Source organism: Anser brachyrhynchus, assembly GCF_964034855.1.
Source record: "Anser brachyrhynchus genome assembly, chromosome: 4".
NCBI lineage: Eukaryota > Metazoa > Chordata > Aves > Anseriformes > Anatidae > Anser > Anser brachyrhynchus.
Genome location: NC_137698.1, coordinates 33051299 through 33078999, shown reverse-complemented (window position 1 = coordinate 33078999; position 27701 = coordinate 33051299). Strand labels below are relative to the sequence as shown.

At 45.7% G+C, this 27701-nt stretch overlaps 1 protein-coding gene across 3 annotated transcripts in view; it reads left to right on the top strand.

Moving 5' to 3' along the window:
• Positions 1-6733: 6733 nt before the first annotated feature.
• The window catches only part of TMEM131L (transmembrane 131 like), a 79486-nt gene continuing 58518 nt past the window's right edge, over positions 6734-27701 (top strand). For all 3 annotated transcript variants that reach the window (XM_080590242.1, XM_080590243.1, XM_080590241.1), the window contains exons 1-3: positions 6734-6901; positions 7122-7192; positions 14097-14140. In XM_080590242.1, coding sequence (XP_080446368.1) covers positions 6778-6901; positions 7122-7192; positions 14097-14140 — 239 coding nt within the window. In that variant the 5' untranslated portion in view covers positions 6734-6777. The remainder of the gene's footprint in view (positions 6902-7121; positions 7193-14096; positions 14141-27701) is intronic.

The window sequence follows — 27701 nt, the reverse complement described above, 5'->3', positions numbered from 1 at the left end:
ATTGTAGTTCTTCGGGCTGTCAGACCAAGTCATCAGTCTGCTTAGGGAATGAGATGCTACTGGTTTGCTCTTCTCTAAAATAAGGTTTCTGTGATAAATGCCTTCTTGTTATTCTTAAAATCAGTTTCCATGGTAATGCTGTTACTGGAAAAATCTTTTTGTCGGTGAAAAGGATGAAAATAATTTCCTTTAGCAATCCTATGCTTAGCCAAGTAAACCTCCCTTTTCATTTGAAACTTACCTACTTCTGGGGGAACCAGGACTGTTTCCTCTACTCTCTTCCACCAGTTTTATCCTGGGGTTCACCACCCTTCCCGTGATGTCCCTCTTCCACTCCGTCCTGCTCTCCAAATTGAAGTCAGTGCTTTTTGCTTCAGGGGTAAAATCCCACTCAGGTGCTGTGTGACTCCTTGACATGTCTCTGCTCTCCTCCGTCTGACCTCTTGGGTAAAGCTGCTACACTTGTGTCTCATTTTGACCTGAAAAACACAACTTTGCAGAAGGTCTGGGATGTTCCAACGTGTTCCTTCCTGGCTCCTCGGAAGGCCGCTGGGTGTGCTCAGCATTCGCACTGGGATCCTGCTTGGGCCGTGCACCTTGCTGGTGGACCTGCCTGTCTTCAGGTCTGCTGAAATCTCTGGCAGCGTAGAAACCTTTCTGAATTAGTCTTAGGCCACTTCCCCAGAGTGCTGGATGAATTTAAATCAGTAAGAGTGACTTTGTGAATTTTTTATTCACCTCAGCTCTCTGTTGTCAATGGCTGCAGGAGCCATTGAGCCCAGTTCTGGGTACAGGAGGAATACGCAGTCTAGAAGAAAGCCATTTTGCTTACTACTTGCTTGCAGAGCCCAGATACTTTGATAGGATGAAGAATCTTAAGAAAGATGGGCAGGAAAGCAGATTTCTGAGTAAGTATTCTTGGAATTGACAGAAATCTCATCCCTCTACAGTTTGAGAATCATCTTCACCTTTCAGTGCTTTTGAAGCACAGATGTATTACCTTCAACTACTTAAAATAGATATTGAAACAAACCAAGTTTCAAGTTTAGTTCATTTTGCTTTGTTTGTTTTGGGATGGTAACATTTACCATTAGGTTTAGATGTTCTCCTTTTCCTGAGCAAGTCACATCAAGCATCCTCTGTTTTCTTTGCATGTGTTGGTCATGCGAAATAAAGTCTCTTCTGATTTTTTTTTCCAAACAGATAGCCCTGATGTGCTTATATCTGTATGAAGCAAGGATAGATAACCTAGCTCTTCGGCTGAGGATGCACAAGATGGCATAAAACCTAGATGTAACCTTAGATTAAAAGTTAGAGTATGTGTGCGCCAACTTTCTACCTCTGGCTTCTAGGACTATGGATCGTGGAATACATGGTTCCCTTATTTTCACTGCTGGTTACTTTCACGCACACACACAAAAAGACCTGTTAGAAATATCGTCTTCTCTCCCAGCTATTATACATCGTATTAGAATATAAATGTATAAATAATTTTAGAACATGTTCTCCTATGATTCTGTTGACTTTTTGGTGTCATATATTTTGTGTTGGTGAGATCATTACTTAAAGGCATGTAATTGTGATCATGCACAATTATATGGCCGTAGATAAATCCACATAGTGAGGTGCCGATTCACAATTGCACTGAGCAATGATCTACTTCTTTATATGCTCAGTAAAGAGAAAATAAAATATTGTGCCATCAGACAATATAATTCCTTTAAAGAGTGCTTCTAGCCTGAGTGCTAACGTGCTTTTACATCCATATGATTTACTGGCCTTTTCTGTCTAGTCCTCTAGTTCATGCTCTTCATGCACAGCAATTACTAAGTCACAAATATATTTTCCGGCTGAGACTTTCATCATTTTCTCCTGGAAAAAGAGCAGTTACAACCCTCCTCTTTGTATTTCAGGGAATTACAATAGTGATAAATCGCTGCTTAAGTGTTCTATACTAGCAGTGTCTAGCACATCTGTAAGAGAATATTATTAGCATCAATTCCACTTAATGATTCAATGTATTTAACCTGATTGCAAACAAACAAAAAAGAAAAGAAAAGAAAAGAAAAGAAAAGAAAAGAAAAGAAAAGAAAAGAAAAGAGAAGAGAAGAAAAGAAAAGAGAAGAAAAGAAAAGGTCAGTAATATTTTTCTTTTTATTACACTGATGAGTGCACACTTGTACAGGACAGTAAGCCAAACAAACCTGCCAACTTGTTCCTGGAGCTGGAGTGTTTGGAGACTGAGAACAGGACTATCAGTGGCTTCCACGTGTGCACTCTTTCTCCTGGGCAGAATTTGTTCAAAATCAGCAGGCAGCTTCTGTGAGAGGAGCTCGTGGGTGCAGTTCAGATTGGGAAATCAAGGCGGGCATGAGGTGTGTTGGCCTGAGGGCCGGGGCTGGGGGAAACAGCCCTCTGCTCCACGGGGGCAGGAAGGAGAGGTGTGGGGAGATGCCGGCTATGCACCGTTTGGCCTTCTGCTCAGGTCAAATGAAGGGCCTTGAGGCATTCAAGGAGTAGCACAGGAGGATGCTTGAGGGGAGCCAAGCTTACCCCACTGGATGTCGTGCTGATTTTTATTTCTTCTAGGATTTAGATGAAACTGCTGAACTGAGCCATTGCAGTGGCAGCCAAGGAACAGGCAGATGGAAGCTCACCACGCCGCAGAACTCGGCACGCAGCTTTAAGCGCACCATATTTCTGGTGGGTTTTTCTTTTTTCCTCAAGCTTGCTGCTCGATTGTAAGAACGCATCTCAGAGCTGGAACAAACCCAAGCAAGGGGGTCCCTGATGCCCCCCAGAGCTGGTCTTCGGCTGACCTCCTGTGAAACAAACTTGCTGAAAAAATGCTTTAGCCTTAGGGATATGCTGTAAATTTCCTTCGTTAAAAATGAGCTGGCGCTTCGGTGACTTGCAGGGACTGTATCCCTAGCTGGGGTGAAACAGGGTTTGCGTTGTTGCCTGTGCTTTTATAGCTGGGAGTAAGCTCATGGCTTGTAAACAGTACCTAGCAAGTGGGAGAAGAAAAGTGGCATTAAACCCAGCTCTGGTAAGGAGAAAATCAAATGGAAAAATATGCATTTTTAATATGCCACTGGGTAAGTGTATAAGAGCAGAACAACATTCGTTGTAACCTGATATCCCTCAGGAATGAGGGAAAAGCTGACTGCTTGCTCCAGTGAGCCAAAAAATAAGAAAACATGTAAGTGCAAGTGTGCATAAGGAATAATGCTTTAGAAAGCCACATGCAAAGCTGCAATGTTGAATGTTAAAAAGCGAACAGTTTTGCACTGAAATTCGACCTATTATTATTTGTATGATGGGCTTCAGTATCCTAAAGAAAGCCCCAGTCCTTCTGCATTTGCACAACTGACAGATGGCCGTTTTGGCAGGTTCTAAAGGAAATTTTATACGTTAGAGACCTTCTAATTTCTTGTTGGAACCTAAACAGATTTTGGGTATAAACACGTAATATATTAGAGTAACCACCACGTATTTCCTAGGCTGGATGCAGTGTTTTCAGAGGTTTTTTTTGTTTGGAAAAGCAGCCCTGCATGGCCATCGGGCATGCTGCAGAGCAAATTTCCAGCACGGTGTGTGGAGAATGAGGCAGGAGGCCGCTGCAGCCGATAGGAGCTGGGCTGTGCGCTGGCCTGCAGCACCTCCTGCCCAGCTGCTGCCGCTGGACAATTCCCGTACGCAACTGCAATTCCATGCAATTATTTGGAAGGATGCTGTGTAAGTGACAGTGGCATTTTCAGAAGAAAATGACAGCACTTAAGGCTGCAGGGAATTGCAGATGTTCTTTGAAAAACCACTGCCAAGTCTAAAATTGCTTTCTGGGAAATAAGATCTTCAAAGTGTCCAAACTGTCTGATTTTTCTAGAGCGCTTCTCTATGTAACATCTGAAAGGTGATTAAGATGTCTTAATTAGACTGCTGTAGGAATAAGAGAAAAAAGCTGCTCTTTTGGTGTTCCTTTGGGTGGCTTGGACCTCCCTGCAACCCCACCATGCTGCAAGAGTTCTGGTGAAGACTCCTGGAAAAAGAAAATGATATCAAACCAGCAGGGCTGGCTGCGGGGGCTCTGTCTGGTGTGTGCGAATAGAGCCGGTCTCAAGCCTGTGGCATGAAAAATCCCTGGTACTTCACAAACCTGGCTCCTTACGGTGTTTTTCAAAGATTCCTAAATTCCCCCCTCAGTTTCAAGTGGAAGTGAAACCCAGCCTGCTGCCTACGCTGGGGGGTTGCAGCTTTGCACAGCGGCACCTTTTCATCGCAGCAGTTGCTCAGTCGCATAACTGCAGCTTGCAGCTTTGCAGTTTCTCCTCTGTTACACCATGAAGAAATGAACACGTTTGGCTCCTTAACAGGAGCACGTCTGGGACCCACGAACGTGGCATCCTGGCTTGCGGGGCCAGCTTGGGCAAATCCTTCTCACACTTACACAGAAGTCTGGCGGTGCTGTTCTCCAGTGTCATGCCTGGGATAGCAGTACCTCAGCATTTCATACAAGAGCTTCAGAATAGTTTTTCTGTATCACAGTAGTCTTTTTAACAGTAGTCTTTCCAATTTGAATGCATTTTGAAATTATTCTTGGTTTCGTGCTGTGTATTTCCACGTGATCAGCGTATCTTCCTCCGTCAAGTGCACCTACATGGCACTGCTGGCATCCTGGACAGCCAGACTTTTCCCCTATATCCTGCAGCATTAACTGCTGCAGGATATATATATATATATATATGCCTCTATCAGGGTTTAACACTTTGGACTAATGCTTCCCATGCCCCTTATTTTTCCCCAACTGGTTTATTTTATTAATTTTTGGTCGCAGTGAAAAATAGTCCAGCTGGGCTGACATTAAGTAGAAATGCATTTCGCCCGTATTAAAACCATCTGAAGCTGAAAATTAAACCACATGGCAACTCCGCCGTGGTTCGCGCTGTCTCCTTTTCTGCTCCATCGAGCGTTTTGCCTGCAGCTGAGCCCTGAGGAAGAACGGTGATCCGGGGGAAGCGAAGGCAGCCTGCTGGCGGTGATGGGCCTCCTTGTGAGGGCACTCTGCTTTTAGTGACAGGACTCGGCGTGCAGCGGGGAGGCACTTACTTATTTCCAAACCCATGTGCATGGACTTGGTGCCACCGCAGGCTGAGGACTGGCTACCGTTTGGTTTTGGAGGAATGTTTTCCTCTTGGCTCGAGCTATGGTCGGCACGGTTACACGGATGGCAAGCCCTCTTCGCAGGGGGTGTGAATGGCACCCATACAAACCCAGCGTCACAGGGCTGAGGAGGATTCAAAGCCGGACAAATCCTCAGGTTTCAGCAGCTCCCCTGGCACGGCTGCTGCACCGTGGGCAGTTTCTATCATGCACGCTCCGGGGCTTGTCGTCTGTTACCCTTTACAACACAGAAATGTACATAGCAATGGCTTGGAAATCATTACAGACCCAGAGAATAAATATGTATGTGTGCTGGTCTCAAGGGCAGGAACAATTCAGAATTAAGGACACTTTGCACAGACCCGTAGCTGCATAAACTCAGCATGCAGTCCACATTTTCTGTTCACTGCTCCCTCCTGCCTCGGTACTGCAGGGCTCAGAGCCCGGCATGCAATGCTTGCTACATGATGCCATCTCTTCAAAACGTGTCCTGAGCTCGTGGGCTTTGGCAGCCCAGCGTCATTGTCTCTGAAGCTTTCAAAGCTTCGCTTTAGTTTTAAATGCCTCTTTAAGCACAGACAATGCTCCGACAGGCTTTCTGAAACTAAATGAAGCTTATAAAGCTTTGAACGCTATTGTAACGCGGCGGGTCCCGCAGGAGACTGCAAATCCTGCTGTGTGCAAGGATCCACCACGCTTTCAAGTGGATGCACTGTATGTGCTAAAAAATGTAGGCAGAGCAGGGCAAGGAGAGGACAGAGCGTGTCAGCATATTTTTTGAATTACCTAGCATGTGGTGGATACTGCAACAGTAACACTGCTTTTTAAAATAAATAAAAAGAAAGTTAGCTATCCTTGCTGCTTTTTTTTTTTTTTTTGGATACTCAGGGAAGTTTGGAATTTGCTTATCTGAGATGTCGGAGGAAGTGCCTCTTTTTGAATGGTTTGCCTAGCCATAAAAAGTAAAGCTTTTTTTTTTTTTTGTCTCAATCATTTATGGGCTCTACTATGGAAATAACTCAGTGTTGTCCTGGTTGTCCTGTATTGATTGAGTCCTCTGTGTGATTGTACAGATGTGTTTCGCTGGGCAGCCTCCTATGAAAAATGCACAAGGGGGGGAAATTGCAAGACTAGGGCAGGTGAGCGTGCGGGTCCCCTGCCCGTATTTAATGAGGCTGGGTGGGGAGGCAGGGGGAGCCGGCAGCAACTCTGTTCAGAAACAGGAGCGCGATTTTGGTCAATTGTGGCACCGAACGGGCTGCCAGGAGCCGCAAGCTGACGATGGACGGGCCGCCAGCCCAGCTAGCGCCCAGGGGACGTGAGCGGTGCCTCACCAACAAGCCCCGGCAGTGGCTGCCGGTCGTTGACCGGGAGGCTGGGACAGAGGCTGCCGGTGCCCTTGGGGCCGGGATGGAGGCTGCCGGTGCCCCTGGGGCCGCGATGGAAGCTGCCGGTGCCCCCAAAACGCGGGGGGCCAAGATGGCGGCGCCGCCTCACGCCAGCCCGGCACAGGGCCGGGGAAGGGGGCGCGGCCTCTGCGGCGATGGGCGAGCCCTGCCCGGCGCGGCGCCGCCCCCCGCCCCCGCCCAGCCGCAGCACGGCGCGGCGCGGCTCGGCATGGCGGGGCTGCGCTACCCGCAGCACGGCGGGCACTGCCGCGCGGCCGCGGCCATGAACCTCCTGCTGGGCGTCTTCCACGTCCTGCTGCCCTGCTTCCGACCCGGGGAGGCGCAGGGGCAAGGTGAGCGCCGGGGACGGCCCGGGGGGGCGCCGCCGCTGTTGTCGCTGCTGCTGCTGCTGCGGGGGGGGAGAGCGGGGCCGCCGCCCCCGTCCCCGGGGCGCTGCCGCGGTGGCAGCCCGGGGACACAAAGGCGGGCGGCCGCGGCTGGCCCCGCGCCCCCCCCGCTGCCCCCGTGCCCCCCGGCGGTGGGTACATGTGCGGTTTCTCTCTCTGCCCGCAGCCATCGAGCCCATCCCCGGCGTGGTGGAGCTGTGGCAGGCCGAGGAGGGCGAGCTCCTGCTGCCCGCGCAGGTGAGGGGGGCCGGGGGGCGCTTTTGGGGGCGGGGGGGGGCTTATGGGGTCGGGGTGTTGGGCCGGGGGTGGGGGGCCGTGCTGTCAGGCGGCGTCCATGTTCATGGGGGCTGCTTCCCCTGCACGCCTTCCGCCCCTGCACCCGGGGGGGGGGGCAGCTTTATTAGTTTTATTTCCTCCGCTTTCCTTTTTTTTTTTATTTTATTCTTTTTCCCTTTATTTTTTAAAGGCCGAGCGTGCCTGCTTGCCTGCCTGCGCCTTTGCGTGGCAAACGCCAAATGCGCACGCAGTAAATATGCATATATTTATATTTCGCAGCACCGCTCAGGTGAAGCCATTTTTATTTTTCCCCCCCCCCTCAAATGACACATCATTTATGATGTCACTCCCCCCGTCGTGGTGCATTTTGGTTTTGTTTAGCTCGTTTTGTCGAGCGGTGGCAAAAACTGCAGAAATCTGCATGGGGAGAGGAGCTGGAACGGTAAAAATACGCGGCGGAGCCTGTGCAGGAGGAGGAGTGCTGGCAGCGGTGGCCTGGAGTTTATGGCATTCGAGGCAGTCATTTAACTTGCAGTGACGGACTCTGCCATATGTCGAGCTGTGCCTTCCTAGACTTCAAGGCACCAGGCTTATAACTGGGGAGAATCAGTCCTTAGGGACGCCGTCTTGTGCGAGAGGGAAAGCAGAGCAATTCCTTTCTCCCGAGCCATTACGCCCTTCTGCGTTCAGTGCTCGACCACCGATTATCCACTGATGTGGGGGGAAAACAGCACAAGTGTTATTCCTCACCGCAGCTAGCTGCCGATTGACGCTGCTTCCTGGGGCCCAGCTTTCTCTGTTCTGGTATTATGGAAGCATTTTCTGTTGTACATTTCATATTCTCCCTCCCCTCCCCCCCCCCTTTTTTTTTTATCTGTTATGCTGTTCTGAATTTGCCTGGTGCTATTCAGAAGTGTAGATACGGTAACAGCTGGCGGAAGGTGCAGAGTCTCCGTGGCCAGAGGTGCTCAGTGAAGTCTGCCTCTTGCTTGTTAGCCTTTACCTTGAAGACATTAAGATGCATTAGATGTAGGACCACGTAATGCAGTTGTTTATAGTTGCTTCTCATAGCAGAGAGGTGATTACGTAATGTTTACTTCCCAAGAAGATTAGGTCCTCTTGGAAAACACTTTGTTCTTGAGCATCCTCAAAAAACGAGCTCTGGTGTGGCTGCAGCAAAACCAGTCGTGAATGGCCCTGGAACTTGTTGTCCTTTAGTGCATGGTCCTGCTGAACCCTTGCAGCAGCGAAAAGGATGAGCCTGTTCTTTCGTTTCTGTAGATGCAGCACTGGGTATGCAGGGAAGAAAACAGACCTAATTTCAGTTGCAACAGAGTGAGAAGAAATCACGATGGGCTCGCTGAAGTAAAACGTTGACTTTAAGAGACAGATGAACCAGTGTCTGTGAGCACTGGTGGTGCAAAGACTGCTTTACATAGCTTTCTCTTTGGAGCTTGGAGGTGCAAGCAGCATCTGCGTCGTAGGACACTGCTCAAGCAGAAACAGGTTCTGCAGTCAGGTTTTAAAACCCAAGTGTGGTTCCAGGCCCAGCCCTGGTGCTCAAATTTCTATTCCCTTGTGGGCTTTGGCTTTACTTAGCTCTTTTCAGGCTTGTGGCTGGATGACCCATTTGAAGCTGCCTTTCCAGTTAGCAGGAAGAGGAAAGGAGACTTCTCTGTGTGCCTGTGGATGTGTTGATGGGCCATCTCCTTAGTGATGGACTGACTCCTCCTCTAATGAGGAGCAATGCCGCTGGCCTGCTATTGCTATTTGTAGCTTTTCTCTGAGCTCCTGAGGGACCAAGCGTTGCCCTGTTTCGATCACCTTTGGTACGTACCTATTATGCTATGTCTGAGCTAGTGAAAACAATTCAGCGTTGTCGCCCTGCTGCCTTATGGGTTGGTGAGGAGCTTGGCAGGGGTGTTAGCATTAGCTCTTGAGATTCAGAAAACCTCTTCACCTGTTAACATTTGACTTCCCTTCCTGTGTTGGAGGGATGGTTAAACTCACAAGAGATTTGCTGCTTGCTGGTGGCCACACTCCACAAAAAGAAAAGGATCTGACTTGCTGCTGTAAGGAGGTTGTCCATGTTCTCTTCCTTGCGAGAGCAGGCTTTCCCAGGTAGACACCCAGGCGGTTATTGCCAGCGTCACTGGACCAGAACAGTGGTGATGTGATGGTAAGGATCTAGTAGGATGAATAACTTCCTGGCTCTTGAGTGGGTAAGAAATGTTGTTTGACAGGGAATACTCACGAGTAGATTCATCCATCTGTTTAAAGATGGGCCCAGGGGAAGGCGTTGGGCATGGGAAGCATCCTGGTTTCTTGATCGCCTTCTTCCTCTTCTGTTGAGGAGAGAGGAAAGGAAGGACAGACGGACAGGAAGGAGTGCAGCACAACAGCAAGGACCTCCCATGCAGAAAGGAAGAATCCCAGGAAGGAGCCATGCGTGCCACTCTCCCAATGTACCTGTACCCTGCCCGCGTGTTGCGAGCTCTGAACGGGGTAGAGATGAGCTTGTCCTGTCTGTCCAGTCCTTTTGCCTGGCTTTGGCAGGCTACCAGCACTGTCTGAATGATGCTTTTCCCTTTCTGTAGTGGCTTTGCACTATTATCTTATTTTCCATGCATCATCAACTGTCTGTGACATAGCAATTTTGAGCATTTCTTGCTGCATGCAGCATTTGAGAATGGGAATTAGATCGGCCAGTCGCCCAGTCAGCTGCCAAGTTGCCTGTGCCTGCTTTTGTTTTCAAGATCACAAGCGGAATAAAGAAATCGTGTTACAAGGAAGGGGGAGGTGTTTTAATCTTTGTAGTCGTTCCACAGGCCTCTCGTAGCATCGCTGTGTCTGCGTGCGCTCTGCGAATGCGCCCGCTGGAGCGGAGCCGCTGGCGGCCTACACGCCTCCACCCTCGTCACTCTACCTTCTGTTTCCTCTTGCTTCCCTCTCATTGTTTGCAGGCGCCCTCCCAACTTCCCTCCTGTGTGTAGCTTCACGCCTTTTTTTTCTTCCCCTCTCCTTGGGAGCGTTTCTCTTGCTTTTGGCTCCCTCTGAAAACGCCCCGGCTGCAGGGGGTGGTGGCTCACCTGCGGCTGCTGGCCCATGGCCAAGCCTGAAGGGTGGCCGGGCGTCGCGGGCTGTGAGGGGGTTCGTGGGCCCCTGAACTCGGGGAGGATAGCGTGCTTCCATCCGTCTTCCTCCAGCGTTAGTATTTCTTCCTTTTTGCTTTGAAATGGGCTCAGTTTTCCAGCCCGAGGTGGTGTCAGTGTTCCCTTAGGGCCGAGTTCCTCTTTCTTTGTAAAGGTAGTGTGGCCGCAGAGCTCCTGTGTTCTCCTCCTCTTCCTCCACCTCCTTTTTATAGTATCATGACACGAAACATCTCCAGGGTGGCTGGATTTTTGTTTTGCTTCCTGGTACTTGTCACTGATGCTGAAGAATATGAAGTCTTGCCAGCCTTGACGGTTGGGAGATGAATGGAAAGCCAGTAGGATTTTGACGTGGAAGATACCAATTGGGAGAGCCTTGATTAAAGCAGTTGTGTTTTTTATTCAAACTCTTTATTATTTTGTGGGTTTGGTTGTATGTAACCTGTTAATACTTATTTAACTGAAATGCTCAGGAGAAGAGCTCTTTGGGTAGGACTTGACACTCAAGCCCTTCACCATGAAAGGCTGAAAAAGCTCCAAATATACACAGTCAAACTTAGTGCAAAACTGCAGTGGAGTTAGTTACGTGTGTTTTTTGTTGTTTTTTTTTTTTCCTCTAAAGAGGAGAGAAAAGAACTCAAGGAGAAGCATGGTAAGGGGATCTGGCCTTCTGTATCCACAGCCACAAAAAAATGAAAGGAGAGACACAAATGCCATCTGCTATTTATGATGGACACCACTTAAAAGAGGTACTGGGGAACTGATGTAGTGTGATTATCTCCATCGGAGACTGCTGTGGTAATTACTCTGAGAATCTAAAGGCAGGGCCAAGCCAATTAGGTATATATGGAGGAGGACATTCAATGCTTTCCTTTTAGCCCCTTCAATTTAATTTTAAAGTGAAATAATGAAGGCTAAATTTGAGGTCTTACGATTGAAAATGACAGCAAGGCATCAAAGGTAGTATGTACCAACCTTTTTTTTTTCCTCGTGTCTGTTTGTGTCTATCTGATGTAATGGGTTTTCTTCTGTCTATGCATGTTGTGTGTAGGACATGAGCAAGATGTTTCATTAGAGGAACGCCTTGAGTACATTTGAATTTCTTTGCAGGCATGTAGGAAGTTACAGTGACTGCTTATTTCAGATTATTGTGATAATGTTTCAGGTATTGAATTTTGGAGAAAAAGGAAGGTGCCACAATATTTGCTGTATTATAGTCAGTTACAGGCAAGGGGCAAATACGGAGCTGTGTGGGCTTTCCCCGTAAAGATTCTGTCTAGGTCTGAAAGATACATATTTTTTTCTTTTCCTTTTGGCCCGTGTAGTAGAGACTTGTCTTCAGTTCCTGTTCTTCAGTGCTGCTCAGGGGCTAATAAGGTTAATTAGTCTGCCAGTTGCGAAAGCTGATGAAGACCTTGATCTTGCATATGTATCTGAGATATGTGGCACTGCAGTATGTCATTAAGAGAGGCATATCCTATCAGCCATGCACAAATTGAATATACGGAGTCACCTACTTCAAAGCAGGGCTTGTCTGAAGGCACACAAATTGTGTGAAAGCCCGAGACAGACTTAGGGTGGGATTATGTTCCTCTTTGGGCTGTTAAAAGGCTTCTTCCAGCCTCCCAGTTGAGCTTCTGGATGGTGCTGATATGACTTTGAGACTGGCTGGCCATGCAGATTATGCAGAAACTGTCAGACCAGGCTCTCATGCCTTGTGTGACATGAGGGAGGCTCTTTCAGGGCACAAGATAAGCGCCTGCCTGTATTCAGGATGAGGTTTGGAGAAAGGGGATTTTTTTTTTTCTTTCCTGTCATGGATAGGCTGCTGTGGCCTGCGTTTCGGCCTCAGGAGCTGTTTCCTTCTAGCCCCTCGTAGTACTTGTATGGCAAAATTGTAGCTGGATAAAGCTTGCTGGCTTTGCCTTCTTTTTCTTTTTTAAATCCTCAGTCTGTGTGTAGCATGACGTATACGTGACATATACAGAGGAGGGAAGAAGGTTGGAGAACGCTGGAAATGGAGCTCTTCATGCGTGCTCCTAAGTCAAGCATGGTTTTATTTATATATTTTTTTTTCTTGCACAGTTGAATTTTCATGCTGTGGCCGCACCATAGATTGGGAACGTTTTTCTTCGTCATTGCTTAACAAAACATGAAGAAGAGAAGTAGTCAATGCAAAGATAATGAGTGTTAAGAGTGAACACTGTAATGACAGTCCCAGGTTTCTAATGCCTGGCAGATGTTAAACCATTTAAAGGAAGAGTTAAGCCATTTAAAATGAGGATAGATTGCCAGTCTGTGTGGCAGAAAAGCTGTTCCTGGGAGAGGTGGATGAGGAGTCCTCTGATTTTGTGTGTTATGGTACCAAGGTCCTGGAAATGTGGCACGAGCTTGGAGAAACTGGAAAATGGGTGGTGCTTTTGTGTTGTGCCTTTCAGGTAGGGTCTAGCAAACCTTTGCCTGCTTGGTCTTTGGAGGAGGTTGCCAGGCCTCCATGAACACTGGCCACAGGACCTCCAGGTGGGCCCGTGCTGCAGAACCACGCGATGGACCTAGACGACGAAGTGATTTTTTTTTTTTCCCCCATTGTGTAGAGAAAACAAAAGCTGGTGAAAGCTAGTGTCTTGTGGCCTGTGAGTGATGCAGTTAAATGGAAAATGTGTGGGAGGAGTGGTGGAGGGTTTTCTCTCTTAATTTTAAAGTTTTCTTTTTATTTTTTTTCCTACCTTTTCATTGCTACAGTCTTATCTGGTGTCTTGTGGAACCATCACCTGCTTCTGCAGTGGCTGGGAAAGCTTACCAGCTGTGCTTGGCAGGAGAACCGTGACCTCATCTCGAAAATGTTAATCGCCCCGAAGTTGTGCCTCATTACATCAGAGCAGATTGGGCTGCTGTAACATGCTCCGCTTTGAATTATACCTACAGCTCTCCTGGAAATTTCAGCCGGTCCAGAACACGGCTACCTGCTTGTTTTAAATGGATTTCCTGCAGGGAGCTCGTTGAACCAACGCTTGAGTTCATTTCTTTAGACACTTCAAAGTGTTTAGTGGTCAGCTGCAAGCTGCCATGGTTTGTTTCCTGCACGGCTCGAAAATTACCTTTGTCCAACAATTGAGCTGAGCTGCTGTGCTGTAAGCTTAAGCTCTGCACGATTTTTGTACGTTTTGCTGATTGTTGGTAAGATCTGGGTTTGGGATCTTGCTGCCTTAGTTAGAACTTGCTGCCTTGCCTTTGCTTTTGGCGTTACCGTGTGACCTGAATTTCAAGGTTTTACACATCATGCTTGCTCAGATACTGGTGAATGACATTTACTTACACAGGGCACGTAATTTGAAGGTGGAAATAATCAGCCTTCCTGTAGCTTGAGGGCAATTGATGTTTTCAGATTGAAATTGTATGTATGAACAGAATCTTAGATGCATTGGTATAAATGGAAAATAAGTCTGTTAAATCAACGTTTGAAAAAATAATGGAATAGCCATGATAAGACACCATTTATTTGGCAAAACGAGCTGTAACCGCAAGTGGGATGGCCAACATCCACCTTACTTGGACCACAAAGGAATCGCTGGAGGAATTTTAGATTTTTGATTTTTTTTTTTTTCCAGACAAGTTAGAATAGAGTCGAACTTCAGAGGGGTTAGAAATGGTGCATATGTCCAGTGCATGCTGTTGCAATTCTGAGATCCTTACGTGGTATTTTCTTTCTTTGTTAGGCTGATTCTGAGGAGGATGTGGAGGAACATCCACAAGAGCAGAGGTAAGCAAAACTTAAATGGAAATGAGTATTGAAGGTTTTTTTTTCTTTTTTTACTTTAGGAAATATTGAAGTGTAATTGGGCAGATTACTAAAAATGATGTTTTTCTGCTGTGTATTAAATACATTTTCAATACGTGTGACTTACTAGTTTCTCAACTGATGTTAATATTAATTTGTTAGCAGAGCCAAAAAACAGTGTACAGCATATGCAAGACCTAAATGCCCTCTTGCATCTGTTTCTCTTTATTCCATCTCTAAACTGCGTTTACTTTTCATCGCTTTTACACAGAAAAAATACTGTGTTCATCAGTTCTGCTTTATATTTTGTAAGTTGTTTCTTTAAACAAGAAGATGATTTTCAGTTCCAAAACTTGCAAACGTAAGTAGTCTTGGAGTGTTAATGTGTACTGTGGGGATAAGGAAGATTTAAAGCCAAAGACTTATTAATGTGTTGCTGTGGAACAATAAATAGCTTGCTTTATTTTTTATTTTTTTAAAATCAGATAAGTAATAAAGCTGTTAAACGTAGCCTTCAACTCTGCTCTTTCCTTAACACCAGGCCTCCTCTGTTTTGGAGGGTTGGGTAAATAGCGCTGCAGATTTTATATTTTGAACACACATTTTGTTTCCTCTAAGTGTCTAGATTAAAATGCTTGGACATCTACCAGTGAAACACTTCCTTCCTTTGGTATGTGTTAATGTGGGTACAGCTTTCCATGCCATGCCAGTCACAAAGATCACAAGACTTAAAATAAACACGTGTAACACCACCATGTTCTGACGGCTGTAGTTTGCCTGAAATGCTTTTCTCATTTATCTCATGTCTTTGCCCTTAGCTAGGGTTTGAGAGTGAGTAGATCTGTTAAAAACGCAAGCATTGCTGGGAGTTGGCAGCAGGGGTAAGCATGGGAGTAGAAAGGGGATGGTTTTGATCTGCTGGTCCTGCGCTGCAATACTTCTTCAGAGCTTTTTTTCTCCCTTTCACTGCCCCCTCAGGAACCCTCTCTCCTGGACCCAGCATCAGCGTAGGGCTCTTGTGCCTCATCTACATGGAAATGACAAAGGTGGTGTAGAAACAGGATGGCAGCGTTACTGCTGCCTCTAACAGGTGTCACTGACAGTTTGTGCTTACCTACATCCTCTGATTCATATCTGTGCGGAGAACAAAAATCTTTTTTCTCTCCTCTTTGAGAAGAGGATTGGGAGGGGGTAAACTGTTGAAAGCTGGCATTTTCTCTGCGCAAATACAGAACCTTCTGTCTTTCAGCTGGGGATTACTATGGTTTTGGTGCAAAATTTTCACTGCGTGCCGAAGCATGCTCTCTTTCTTGAGACATAGTTAGAAGACAACAGTCTCAAATGCTGTGCTTAAGGTGGTTACTGAGACTTTTGTTAGTAGCAAGAGATGTGTTTTAGGGAAAATAACCCCTTCACCTGCCTCTCTCTCTCAGGAGGTGGATGGAGTGATTGGCTAATATGGCAATAAAAATACAGTTGAGAGATAAATAGTTCTTGATCCTCAGATAGGAAAAAGTGGTTTGGTTTCTTTTTGTCCTACAGGTGCTTAAAGATTTTCTAGTAATTACTCATTTCCATTAGTGAACTTGTTTTCTGAAAGTAAAGCTTCCAAGGCTCACTGTTACACGGATGGAAACATCCTTCTATTGTCATAGACTCAGATGCTTCAGGAAGCTTGCCTAAACACACACTGATTTCTGTGCATCTTTTAAGCTGTTGTAGTTTGCTGTAGTACGTAAACACTGATCTGTGTGTATCGAAGGAATGTTAGAGTGTAGGCTGTATGTAGCAAAGATCTGTTAGAAGGGTAAGAGCTTCTTTCCAGATGAGCTTTCATTCCCTTGTTTTATGTGTGCTGAAATCATGGGGATTTCCTTTTCCTATAGCAGCAGAACCTGAGAGGTTGCATTATCTCCATCTCGTTGTCTGCCAGCATGCCCTAGGGAAATCAGCTGAAGATACTGAGGCTTGATGTGGAGCCCCTTGAGCACCAGAAGCAAAGAACGTTAGAGCAGTGGTGTGAACAAACGTTAATGGAGACAGAGAAATCAAAATTTTCCCCAGAGCCAAAGAAAGCAGAGAGAGTTCAGCGTCTTGGGGCATAAAGGAGAAAGTCTCTTCCCAAAACATTGTTTTATTCAATTTTAATTCTAAGTTAATGGGCTCTCTTGGGAGCTTGTTAACCTACTTTAAAAAATACTAAAGCATTAACGGTCTGTTAACTGGCTTCCTGTGTATTGCATGTGCAGCACAGGATCTTCCATGTGGGGTGGTGGTCTTTTGCTCTTGTTTTTGGGTGAGTGCTCTGGAGGGATGGATGTTGTCTCATCATTTCTGTCTTAGGGTGAACTTGATTAAATAGAGAAGTTTGCGTGAAAGTGACAAGGCATTGCCAAAATACCATTTTTTGTAAAGAGCTGGTTCAGAGGTGAATGGGAAGTGGTTGATATGGAGATCCATAGGTTTCCTGTTGCCTTGAGTGAAAAAAGGGTAATTTGCAACTCCTTAATTTCCAGTCTGCAATTCTTGCCTTTCTGATTGCTTGTCTGCTACCACAGGTTGCTTTCCTCTGCTTTCTGTCTCTCTGGATCAGACTCTAAAATAAGAAATGATGGTTCGTAGATACTTGCTGGATGTACTGCTTCAGGCCACAGTCTTTAACATGTTTAGTCATGCTTATTTGGACTAGCCTGTTAAAAAAGCTTCACGTTTCCTTAAAAATTGTTTCTTGCATTTGCACGTGGTCAGTGAAAAGATGCTCTCCAGAAAAATAACTTGGTTCAGGGTGTTAGAAGAAAGTCAATGACAGGTGTTGACTGAAAAGTCTTTTTTTTTTTTTTTTCCTTCATGCTGGTGAATATTCACTTGTCACAGCTGGAAGTTAAATTTTGAAGATTTAAGCTTATTACTTTACTGTGCTTTTGCTAAAGCAGCAGAATAAGCTTTAGCTTTCTGCTTTAAAGAACTACATTGGACTATCAAAAGCAAAAAGGAGTTTTGGTACGTATGACATTGTTAATATGTGGTTTTGAGGACTTCAAGTGGGGGGCTTTGAGAAACCAGATTCCAAGCTGATGTGTTAAATAACAGTTGTACCAGGTTGCACTCAGTAAAACACATGGAGCAAATACTGTTGTGTACTGTGAATGTGGCATGTATTAATAGTCTGTGAGAAAGGAGAGAGAGAGACAATAAGAGTATGGTATATAATCAGTGAGAGGACATCCTGCAGCCTTTACCTGAAGCATGTTTTGCTTTCAGTAGATAGGTATCAAATAATAGGAGAATTACAAGCGTGATCCAGTGAGTTAAGTCATGCATTGGTGCTTGACTTTGATCTCCAAGAATTTGACCAGTGGACTGCAGCTGCTCACTGGGGGTACCGGTCTCAGGTGGGTTCCTGCTGCTGGGATGCTCCAGCCGCTGGAGTCACAGCTGGTGCCTGGCTCTTTCACCTCTCTTGATTGCACAGTGGGATTGTTCCTCATCCCAAATTTTTTGCTGTCTGTGGAACAGTGCCTCAGACATGGAGGAAACATTGGAAGGTAAAGATAGGACATGCTGCCTTTTCCTGGCGTTGATCAGCGAAATGTTTAACATCACCGAGGAGGAATAAAGTTGGTGATCTGAAAAGGTTTGAACTAACATTTGGGAAGTGCGGGGTTTACTGTGAAACAGCAATGCAGACATGGTGCACAAACTGCAAAATTACTCAGGTGGTCAACACTCCTGCAGATACTTAAGAGATGTAGTGATAATTTTTTCTGCAGGAATTAGCCTAGCTTCACCCTACAAGTTCATATGTGGCAATTTCTCACTGGCCACAACTTCATCCCTTCTGCAGTCAAGAGGTACAGATGAGTCTGGCACTAAGGGCTGTCTGTTAAGTCACTTTGGAAAGCCAAAAACTTATGTGAGTGACTCATCCTTCAAAAAAGCCTGTGATCTTAGTGCCATAATATGACAGTCCAGTTCTTGGAAAGTAATGGCATGGGGCTGGTATTAAGCTTGCGAGCCAGATAATTAGCTTTGGTGGTGGCTGACTCGGGAAAAGAAAGATTGAAAAATAGTTTAGGATCAACCTGTTTTCTTCTCTTCTACTTTTTCTTACTGAAGATGGGGAAAAAAAAAGATTTGATTCAAATGTCCAAGTGTAAACAAAACATTGTTTTGTGTGGCATTTGCTTTTTAAACTTTTTATTAAAATGAGTATCCATTGAGAAATTGTTTCAAAAGGAAAAGCCGAAAAGTCATTTGGGAATGTCAGTGTATGATACTAAACCGTTCAAAAGGAACCATCCGAAAGCAGTGTTTTCAACCTAAGCTTGTACTGAGTACCACTAATCATGTAATTGCCATTAAATTTACCCCTTCCCCCACCCAAAGTATTTGAAAAATTAGTTGAAGACTTTTCCTTGCATATATGCTTGGTCCTAACTCGTAATACTGAGAATTGCTTTCATTAAGTTTTAAATTATTTTGGACTTTTTAGAAAGAATGAGGCATCTGTGCATGTGTATATACATGTATATGTGTGTGTCTATTCATATACATGTCTGTATATATTTACATGTATAAAGCTACATTTCTTCTTGGGAAAAGGCTTTTTAGTTGCTATGGCATAAAATAACACACTTGTACAGTATGCAGTGTTCTCACTGAATTGCACCAAAATACTTTGATATGGGCTAACTTTTGTGTTTAATTGATACATCATTGAGGTTGTATCTTACAACTTCAACAAATCACCAAGGGACTGTCATTTTTTAAGTTTTATTGGATGCATAAAGAAATGAGCATAGAAGTCAGGGAGTAGGAATGAGATGTATGCACCTACCTCTAATGTTTGGGTTCCCTGTAGGGACTGAAGAGGATCACTTGAAGCTAGAATAAGAAAGGCTTACTAGAGAAAATTGTTGGAAGGTTGACAAAGTTAAGGGATCTCTTGTAGACGAAGAAACAAATTGTTTTGGAAGGAGCTATCAGCATTATTCCTGCTCTGTTAGGCTTCTGCCAGGCATGGCCAGGGTGGCATACTGAACTCTTGTTTCTTTAATCTTTTTATCTCTGATTTATGTGTTGTAATTCATTCACTGATGAACTTTGCCTTGATGAACTTTGCATTACGTGCTGTTAGGGACAGCTGTGCTCCTTATGTGCATTGCTTCTTCCAAAATACCGGTCCTTTTGCAATTGTGTTGCTTGTCTGCTGACACAGGGAGTAAAAGACCTGTTTTTTTCCCCCACTTTATTGCATGCCAGTGCTGTGTGCTAGCAAATGAGTCAGCTACCCGTTTATTTATTTACTTCAGAGTCACTTTCAACCATTTCTGAGATGAGAACAGCAGCCGGGCCAGCTGCACTGTTTCAGACCAGGCTGAGGAGCTGATGCTACGGCTGCTTCGGAGCTGGAGCTAGTGGCAGATGAGGCACTCCTACTGCATCGTGCAAAGATTTGTCAAACTCCTGTCTGTGGCACGGGTCCTATTTGACCCTCACTGGAGTATTTTAAAGGTGATGCATCACCAGGTTCAATTTGTCTTTGATACACTGCCACAATACACCGCCATACATCTCAAGCATACACTGTCTGTTTGAATTTAAAACAAAAACAACTGGTGGGGTATGAATTTGAGCCCGCTGTTGTGAGTCCTCCTGGCCTGAAAGATGCCCATCATCAGGACAGTGACAGCTTGATCTATACATTAGGTTGTACACTGACCTAGAGGGGACTTCCCCATCTACGGGTGGCAAATTGACTTTGAGAAATGAAGTCAGTCTTGGTCTAGCAATTGAGGATTAACACTTGCATAACACTTCATGGTTTGTGCTGCTTTGAAAAGCCATGCAGGCTGTCCCTACCCCCATTTCTGCTCTGGCAGTGATGGTCTCCTCCCAGCTGGGGCTGTGAGGTTATTGTTTGCACAGAGATCAGTGTTTCTGAAGAAGCTGTATTTGTGCTGCTGGAGGAAACTTTCTCGCCTGTAATGACCCATTTGAAACAGAGAAATGAACCGGGTTTCACATTGTGATGACCCATCTCTTTCTTTCTTTCTCTCATTCTCTTAATTTCTTCCTCATTTTCTCTTCCCACTTTCTGGCTTTCTGGCTTTTCCACAGATCTTTTGCATATCTTACTATGACAGCATTTCTTTGCTCTCTTAGTTCCTGTCCAGGCCATGCCTGAAATGGTTGTATTTTCAAGCCTGCACAGCAAAAGAAAGAGTCTGTCTTGCCCTCTCTGTTGTCCCTGTACTATCCCCTACCTTATGCAGCTCTACACGTTGGATCACAAGACGACTCTGGATTCAAAGCGCTTCTTTGTCTTAGTTTTTGCAAGGTTAACATCAGCCTGGGATTGTTCTCCGCTTTCCTTTGCAGCCATGGCAGAAGGGTGCGTATGGTGCGGGGGCTGCTGGGGGCTGTTCTTTCTGCAGTAGTGTCAGCTGCAAATGTGCACGACGCTCCTTCGTTGGGCTCTTCCTCTGGCTGTGCTGGACCTTTGAACCAGAGCTGCGTGTGGAGGCTGCGCTCCTCCGGGGGTTAGCATCACCACCGCACTCCTCCCAAGGAGAATGGGTTTTTTGGCAAGCCCATTCCTCATCCAGGCTATGGACCTGACCTTGTGGCTTCCTTCTGCAGTCTCCTCTGTCCTGTCTTCCTCTTTCTTCCTGCTGCCTGGACGGGTGGTTTTAATTTTTTTAAGGCTTTTGCTAAAGTACGCGTAGCCTGTACGCTGGGACAAGAGTGCGCCCCAAATGCACCATCTTTGCGAGTGCTCTGCGGGTCAGCCTGGTACCCAGACGTCCTTCTCGACCAGCTTAACCTGCCTGCTTTTGGAGAAGGGGATGTAAGGGCACTGTGTGTTTAGAGAGAGGGAAAAAAATAGCGAAAGCAAACAGCTGCTGTGGCACGTTTGTCATTGTCTCAATCGTAATCTCGGTGTCACCTTCACCCATGCATGCTACTTCTGTAATACACGTAGTTTGGAGTAGGAGCTCTCTTCTTATCCTTCTGCTTTTACATTTTAATACACTAATAATGAACTTCACATGAGTGTTAATCTCAAGATAATCCTTCTGATTTGTGGGCAGTGGGCCGCAAAAGGTTTAGCTTTATATCTATAAATTTATTATTACTAAATAAGTTTTGCTTCCCTAAGAGCTGCTGTTTAGTTCTCCTTAAGAGGGCATAATTCTCAGTAATTTTAATCTTACCATTATGCAGTTAAAAGATGGACATCTGGAATAATAGACCATTGTCAGCAATCTGAAAATTGACACCCTGTAAGCATTTGGAGTCGTAGTTTTCCTGCCATTAGAAATTTGGCAAATCATTACAGAGTAGAAAAAATAAAGCAGCTTGGTGGCTTTTGGGAATTTACAAACAATCCACTCGTGAATCATCAGTGCCAGCACGTTGGCTTGATTTCAGTAAGTTGCATATGGGGTTACCTGAAGTGTCTCCGAAGCAGTGCGGTGAAGTGTTAATGGGCAGTGCTGTTACCTTCCTCCCATCTTCCTAGAGAATCAGAGGTTGATACAGCCCAGTTTGTAACATTGACGTATTTCAATTTGAATAGGAAATGTGCCCTGGGAAAGCAGAGTTCCCACCCTGGCTGTGAGTCCAGGTGGTGACTTGGAAGCAATCGGATGAAGGAGCCTTTTTGGTCATTTTGGTGTTTGCCACACTAATGTAGGTAAAAACATGGACAGGAAATGAAAACAGATACATTATCACTACCGCTTTCAGTTCAGTCTTGGTTATAAATTCAGGATTCAGGCCTGAGTTCTGAACCATTTCAGTTGTATTGTCTTAACATGAGTTTTGATCCACTTTCTTTGGCAGCTGCTTAGGGCAGAGACTTCTTTTGTTGTGGTGGTTGTTGAGGAACGGCCAGCTCCCCCCTTCCTGATGGGACAAAGCAGTACTGTCCCTGTCAGGGGCAGGACAAGTCTATCAGATACGGTATTTGCATGTGGTGGTGATATGTGTTGGTGCTTTTGCAGAACTCTGAGTACTCACTGCAAATACTTGCTTTACATATGTACAAGAGCGTGCTTTCATCAGGTAAGCCAAGGAGAAGCGTGTGGGGCAGCGTGATTAGTTTAGGTGCCTGTCTTGTCCTCTGAGGGGCTTGCTGTTTGGGTATGTCCAGCCTGCTGCCTGAGATACGGAAGCTGGAGAGCAAAACCAGGCTGTGTCAATGGTCACCTCTTCTCTCTCTCTCTCTCTTCCTGTCCCCAAAGCGATGTATAAGTTACGCTGCATTTTTTTAGTCCTGGTAAGTTTAGGAAGGTGCAATGGAAATGAGAGTAGATGAGGCCAAATCATTTTTTTTGTATAGTCTACAGACCTTGTTTTCTGTAGAACAAATGGGCTTTATATAAGCTTTAAACACAATAATTTCTCAATCAGAACCTATCGCCTTGAAGTTTTGTGCTGAGAATTCAAAATAGAGCAGTACTCTCCAAGAGGATGGTGAGACAGCCCTCTTCTTTTTTTTTTGTGAACCTCTTGGCTTCTGATAGCTCCCTGTCTAGTACAAGATATCTGCTGCAGTACCCAGTGAACCAGTAGTTAGCCGTTTCCTATCTAACCCACCCATATACCTGAAATCCACAGACATCAAAATTAATAAATTAGAAGTGCAAAATAATGGGTTTTGTTACTGCCTGATAAAAGCTGACTTTTACTGTAAAACTTTGTGAAGACACATGAAGAAGCTGTAAGGGCTTGGACGTAGAAGGGAGAAAGTGAAAATAATGCAAAACATTCAGTGCCGTTGAAAGCTCAGGGTGTCTTTCCCCTGGTTCATGATTTTCTTGTGTTTTGGTTAGAGGTTGAACTTTGTGAGAAGGAAAAAGTTATGTTAAATACTTGTTCACAACAGCATTGCTGCTTCAGGAAACATAAGAAATGCAGAAAACAGCCCTACTTTGTAAGCCTAGCTTGTTTAGAAACTGTTCTTTCAGGTGATGGGATGGTGGCAGATGATGACACTTATAGTCATGTAGCTGAGCCTTCTTTATGCATGACCTCAGTTCATTTGCATTCCTAAAATTTGAAGCTGATCTGGACTTTGGACAGGCTTGTATGTCGATGGAATGATAATTTCACCAACTTCACTCTGCTTGGGAAGACTTTCAGAAACCCAAATGGTATATGTAAAGAATAAAAAGTGACCTTAAGTTAATATTGATCTGACATACATTCTTAGTATTTCTTCTGTATATAATAAAGCTTTATTTATGTATTTATTTTATATATATATATATATATATATGTAGCTGTCCATTGTTTTAATATTTCTCTCTGGCACCTGGTTATTTTCTTTGAGAGACTGAAGGTTAATCCCTTTGTCACATATCTCATCAATGATGAAAATAAGTTAATTTGAAGTCTTTGAATTAAAATGGATAGGCAGTCTCAGCTTTACGAAGTGGATAAAACGAAGTAATAAGTGAGCAGTTCATATTCTGCTTATCTGAGTCTCTGCTATTATCTGCCTTGTTGGTAGCACATGTATATTTATCTTCTGAGTGGGACTTTCCCAGCTTTTTTTAAGTCATGCGTGAATGCTGATATGTAATCTAGTGGAAAGTTAAGTCTTATTTTACTGCTCTTTATTCCGCTCTACGTGCTCTGAATGCTGTCATGTTTTCACACTGCAGTTCCCCCCCCCCCCCCCCCCCCCCGATTTACTGGGGGTCTTCTCCCCCTTGCAAGAGGGTTTGAAGTGGAGTTCTTTTTAATAAAGAGCCTTAGACTTGCTGTAGCTTTATGGACCAGTTTTGAGCCACTTGGAACATCTGCTGTCAACTCCTGCAGGATTCTTTCAGAGCTGACAGTGTTTGGCAGGCAGCGGATCCAAATGTTAGTGCCTGATGTCTTTAAAGTTTGTTGGTGCATTGAGGTCTCGACCTTCCTTGTGAAGCTGCTTCAATTGTTTCTGCAACTTTGGGTTCTCAAAATTAAACCATAATTTTGCCACCCGGCATATTCCTTCTGCTGGTGCCTCCTGCCCCGGTGAGCACTTCTGGAGAGTTCCTCCACAGGCAGTACAAGGGTTTGGTGGGATCAAGCAACTCCATGCAGTCTTAGAGCTGTAGGTGTTTGCTTTGTACTAGTGAGAATGAAAACAGGTTTGGCAGTCAAGTATCAAAGCAAAATTTAGGCTGTATGCACGCAAGTGTATGGGCTTGAATGCGGTCCCTAGGCATTTGAGACGTAGGTCCACGTTTGCCTGAGCGGCGTGTTGCTTTGCCGTCGGGAATACCCCTGGAACAAAGAGCAGCTGTGGAGACTTCCTTGACTCCGAGCCAATGGTCTCAGTGTGATGTGTTTAGCACTGAAGAGAGAGAAAAAACAGATGTGCTCTTGTTTTTGTATTATTTGTGAGGAGGATCCTCTGTGTGATGTCCAAGGTCTTGAGGTTCCTACGTATGACACTGTTTTAACTCCATAGCCGTGGCGCTCTTGGATAAAAGGTGCAGTTTCCCCAACCAACCGACAGTGTGCTTGCGCGCGCTTTTTAAGGCTCGGACCTTCTGTCTGTTCTGTGTCCAGCTCGCTATACTCAGAGCAACGAGGTGCACCACGTCCTCGACGACTTCCTTGCAGAAGCTGTTAATCCCTCATCTGTTTCAGACAGGGCGTCCTACAGACAGGTGGGGCCTGCATGCACGCCTCGCTCGGTTTGGAAGCCATCCTCGCATACGCTGTGGTGTTATCAGCTGTCATTGCACGGTGGGGCTGAAGCCTGAGAGAGCTGCAGGATAAAAGGCAAAACTGGTCGGGTTTTGTCAGGCAATTATTTGACGTGATACAACAGTTTTATTCAAGGATAAATTGCTGTAATTCATTAAAAAATCGTTATGTTTGGTAGAAGATAAAAGCACTACTTCTAAAGTTTAAAGTAATTATACTTGCCTGAGTGTTGCTGCTGAGGCAGCGCTTAGACTGTGAAGATGTACTTTGGTGAAACTTCGGAGTTGTGGACGTTAGATGTTGTTCTGAAGGGCTGGCTTGTCTTTTCTGGGATTAATGCAGAAATTGGCATGTGAAGCCGTTTGCTCTACTTGAAAAGTAGAGCAGACCAACAAAGACTATGTATTACAAACGTCTGAAATGTAAAAAGTTTGTGTTTTTACCCAGTGTGAAATCAGGGCCCAGCTGAAGCTATGGGCCAGTGACTGCTGGCTCCCGTGGGAGCCGGGCCGGGACAGTGTAGGTGCAGCTGGGCATCGGCCCCAGCCCCTCGGCCTGAAGCAGTAGTGGCTGGAGCGGGGCCTTAGCAGCTTGCCTCCTGCACTGCCACAAATCCCCAGTGTTTTGGAGTAGCGGTGCTACTGGTGTTAGTAAGTACTGCTTGGTGTCGTGAATGCCCCAGGAGGTGCACACCCAGGGGTGCAGCAGCTCTGTCCCTCTCCAGGGTTTTGCTGGGAGGGGAGCTGGTGCCACAGCCTGTGGGGCTGCAAGGAGATGACAGCAAAGTAGTGGCTGACGGGGAAATCTGCTGTGTACAGAGGCCCTAAGACACCATGGCATTGCTGCTACTGATTATAGTGTGGTGTCCCATACGATTACAGTGCTGTTGTGGCATTGCCCATCTGCTGCTTGAGAGCAGGTCAGCGTAGAGGGCGTTAAGGTGACCAGGTTGCACCAGTCAGGATAAAAAAAAAAAATGTATACATTTCAAAACAATGCAAGAGCCAGGCAAGGTTCACCCCCCACATGACCTGGAGCTGACACCGAGGAAGAGGCAGGACCCGTCCGCACCATGGGTACGTGATCTCACTGGTGGCGAAATGCCTGCTTTGGGCACCGACCGGGGTGACTGTTGGAGAGTCACTTTGGGACAGAGCTTGAGGTGGTGGAAGGCTGGTCTCCTCTGGCTCCTTGTGTTGCGTGTGGGGGGGAAGGGTTTAATTCAGCTTCTTTGAGGTGCATGTGGAGATGCCTGTTTATCCCATGCCTGCGGAGGGAGGTGGGAGGGACAGGTTTCCCAATTTCGGAGCCCGAGGTGAGGGAGCGTTCCCATCCTGGTGGAGCTTTCCTGCCTGCCGCTGTCCTGCGTGGTGGTTTCCCATTGCAGGACAGGACAAGAAGCCAGGTGAGGATACAGCAGTTTTTCCAAACCCTCAGCATTTCTGACTGGCCCAGCGAGCCTGTCCTGCCCACTTGGCTCCTTCTTTCTGCAGAAGCTCCTCGACCTGCATCCTCCAGCCGAGGCTTGGAGCAGCATGCTCGCTCAGGCAGAACTGTACGGAAACAGGAGGCTGCCATCCACGCACGGCTGCACAGCCCAGGAAGGGCTGGGCCACGAGCAGATCGCACGTGGTGCTGGTGAGATGTCCTGCTTAGTGCACCTGTGGAAGCTGCTCAGATGTGATGATGAGCCTGCCTGGGCTGCAGTTCGGCAGCGGGGGAAGGATTTTGGGGTGTGATTGTCAGAGAGGCAGGAGTGAAGAGCATTGTGACAGAAGAAACGATGGTGAAGGTTGTGGAGGGGAAAAAGACCCTGCAAAAACAGAACAGAACAACAAAAATAACAAAAACACCAAGAAAAGAAAAAAGAAACTTAGTGAAAAAATGTCTAGTGAATGAGAATACTGGTAGGAAGGGGAAAGAAGTTAGCTTATCTGAAGTGATAGACAAAACTGATAAGGCACGACAACAGCAGATAGCAATCTAACGATTAAAGGAAAGGTAGACAACAGCAAAGGGGAAGTAAAATGGAAAAAAAAAAAGAGGGAGTGACTGATTCATAACTGTTTGTACCTTGTGTAACCACCGCCGTTCACATACGATGAGACCGAGTCCATACAAAACTGAATTGAGTCTCCCCTCTGGCAGTAAAAAGCGTGCAACTTCCCTGCTGTGTGCACCCTCCACATAGGTTACTACACGAGGTACGAGGCAGTGGGCAAGTTGGACCTCCCCAGCGACATCATAGGTCACCTCTTATGTTGTGTCTACAGATGTATTTTATGTTGAATTGCATTGTCTCACTGACTGAAGTTGTGGTGTGGCATTTTACAATTAAGGTCTCTGCAATAAACATACCACCAAGGTAAAGACCTAAACACAGAGATAATGAATGTGTTAACCCTATAAGCATAAATAAGTAATTCCTGTTTTTTTTTTTTTTATGGGATTGGAACAATGAAAAGCATTGCGGTGCCCTTAGGAAATGAGTAGTCATGTAATACTGTAGACCATGTTTTGCAGCTCCTTTTCATTTTGTGGCTTTAATGAGCGCTTTCTGGTTTTGTGCCTGCTTGCCGGCTAGTGCTGTGTGCCATGTGCATCGCTGTTTTGTGTCTAAATCTTGATTCCTGGCAACTGGAGGAGGGTGGGGAGCTGAAGGGCCTGTACTTGACCGACTCCTTGACCCGTGCTTTACGTGCTTTGTTGCTATTAACTGCCTTTCTTCAATAGCTATTGTCCCATTTCTGTCTTGGTGTGCTCTTTTATTCAAGTCCTTTGCTGCAAGCCTGCTGCCTGCGACCCATGAGGTGCCTGCTGCCTGCTTAGGTAT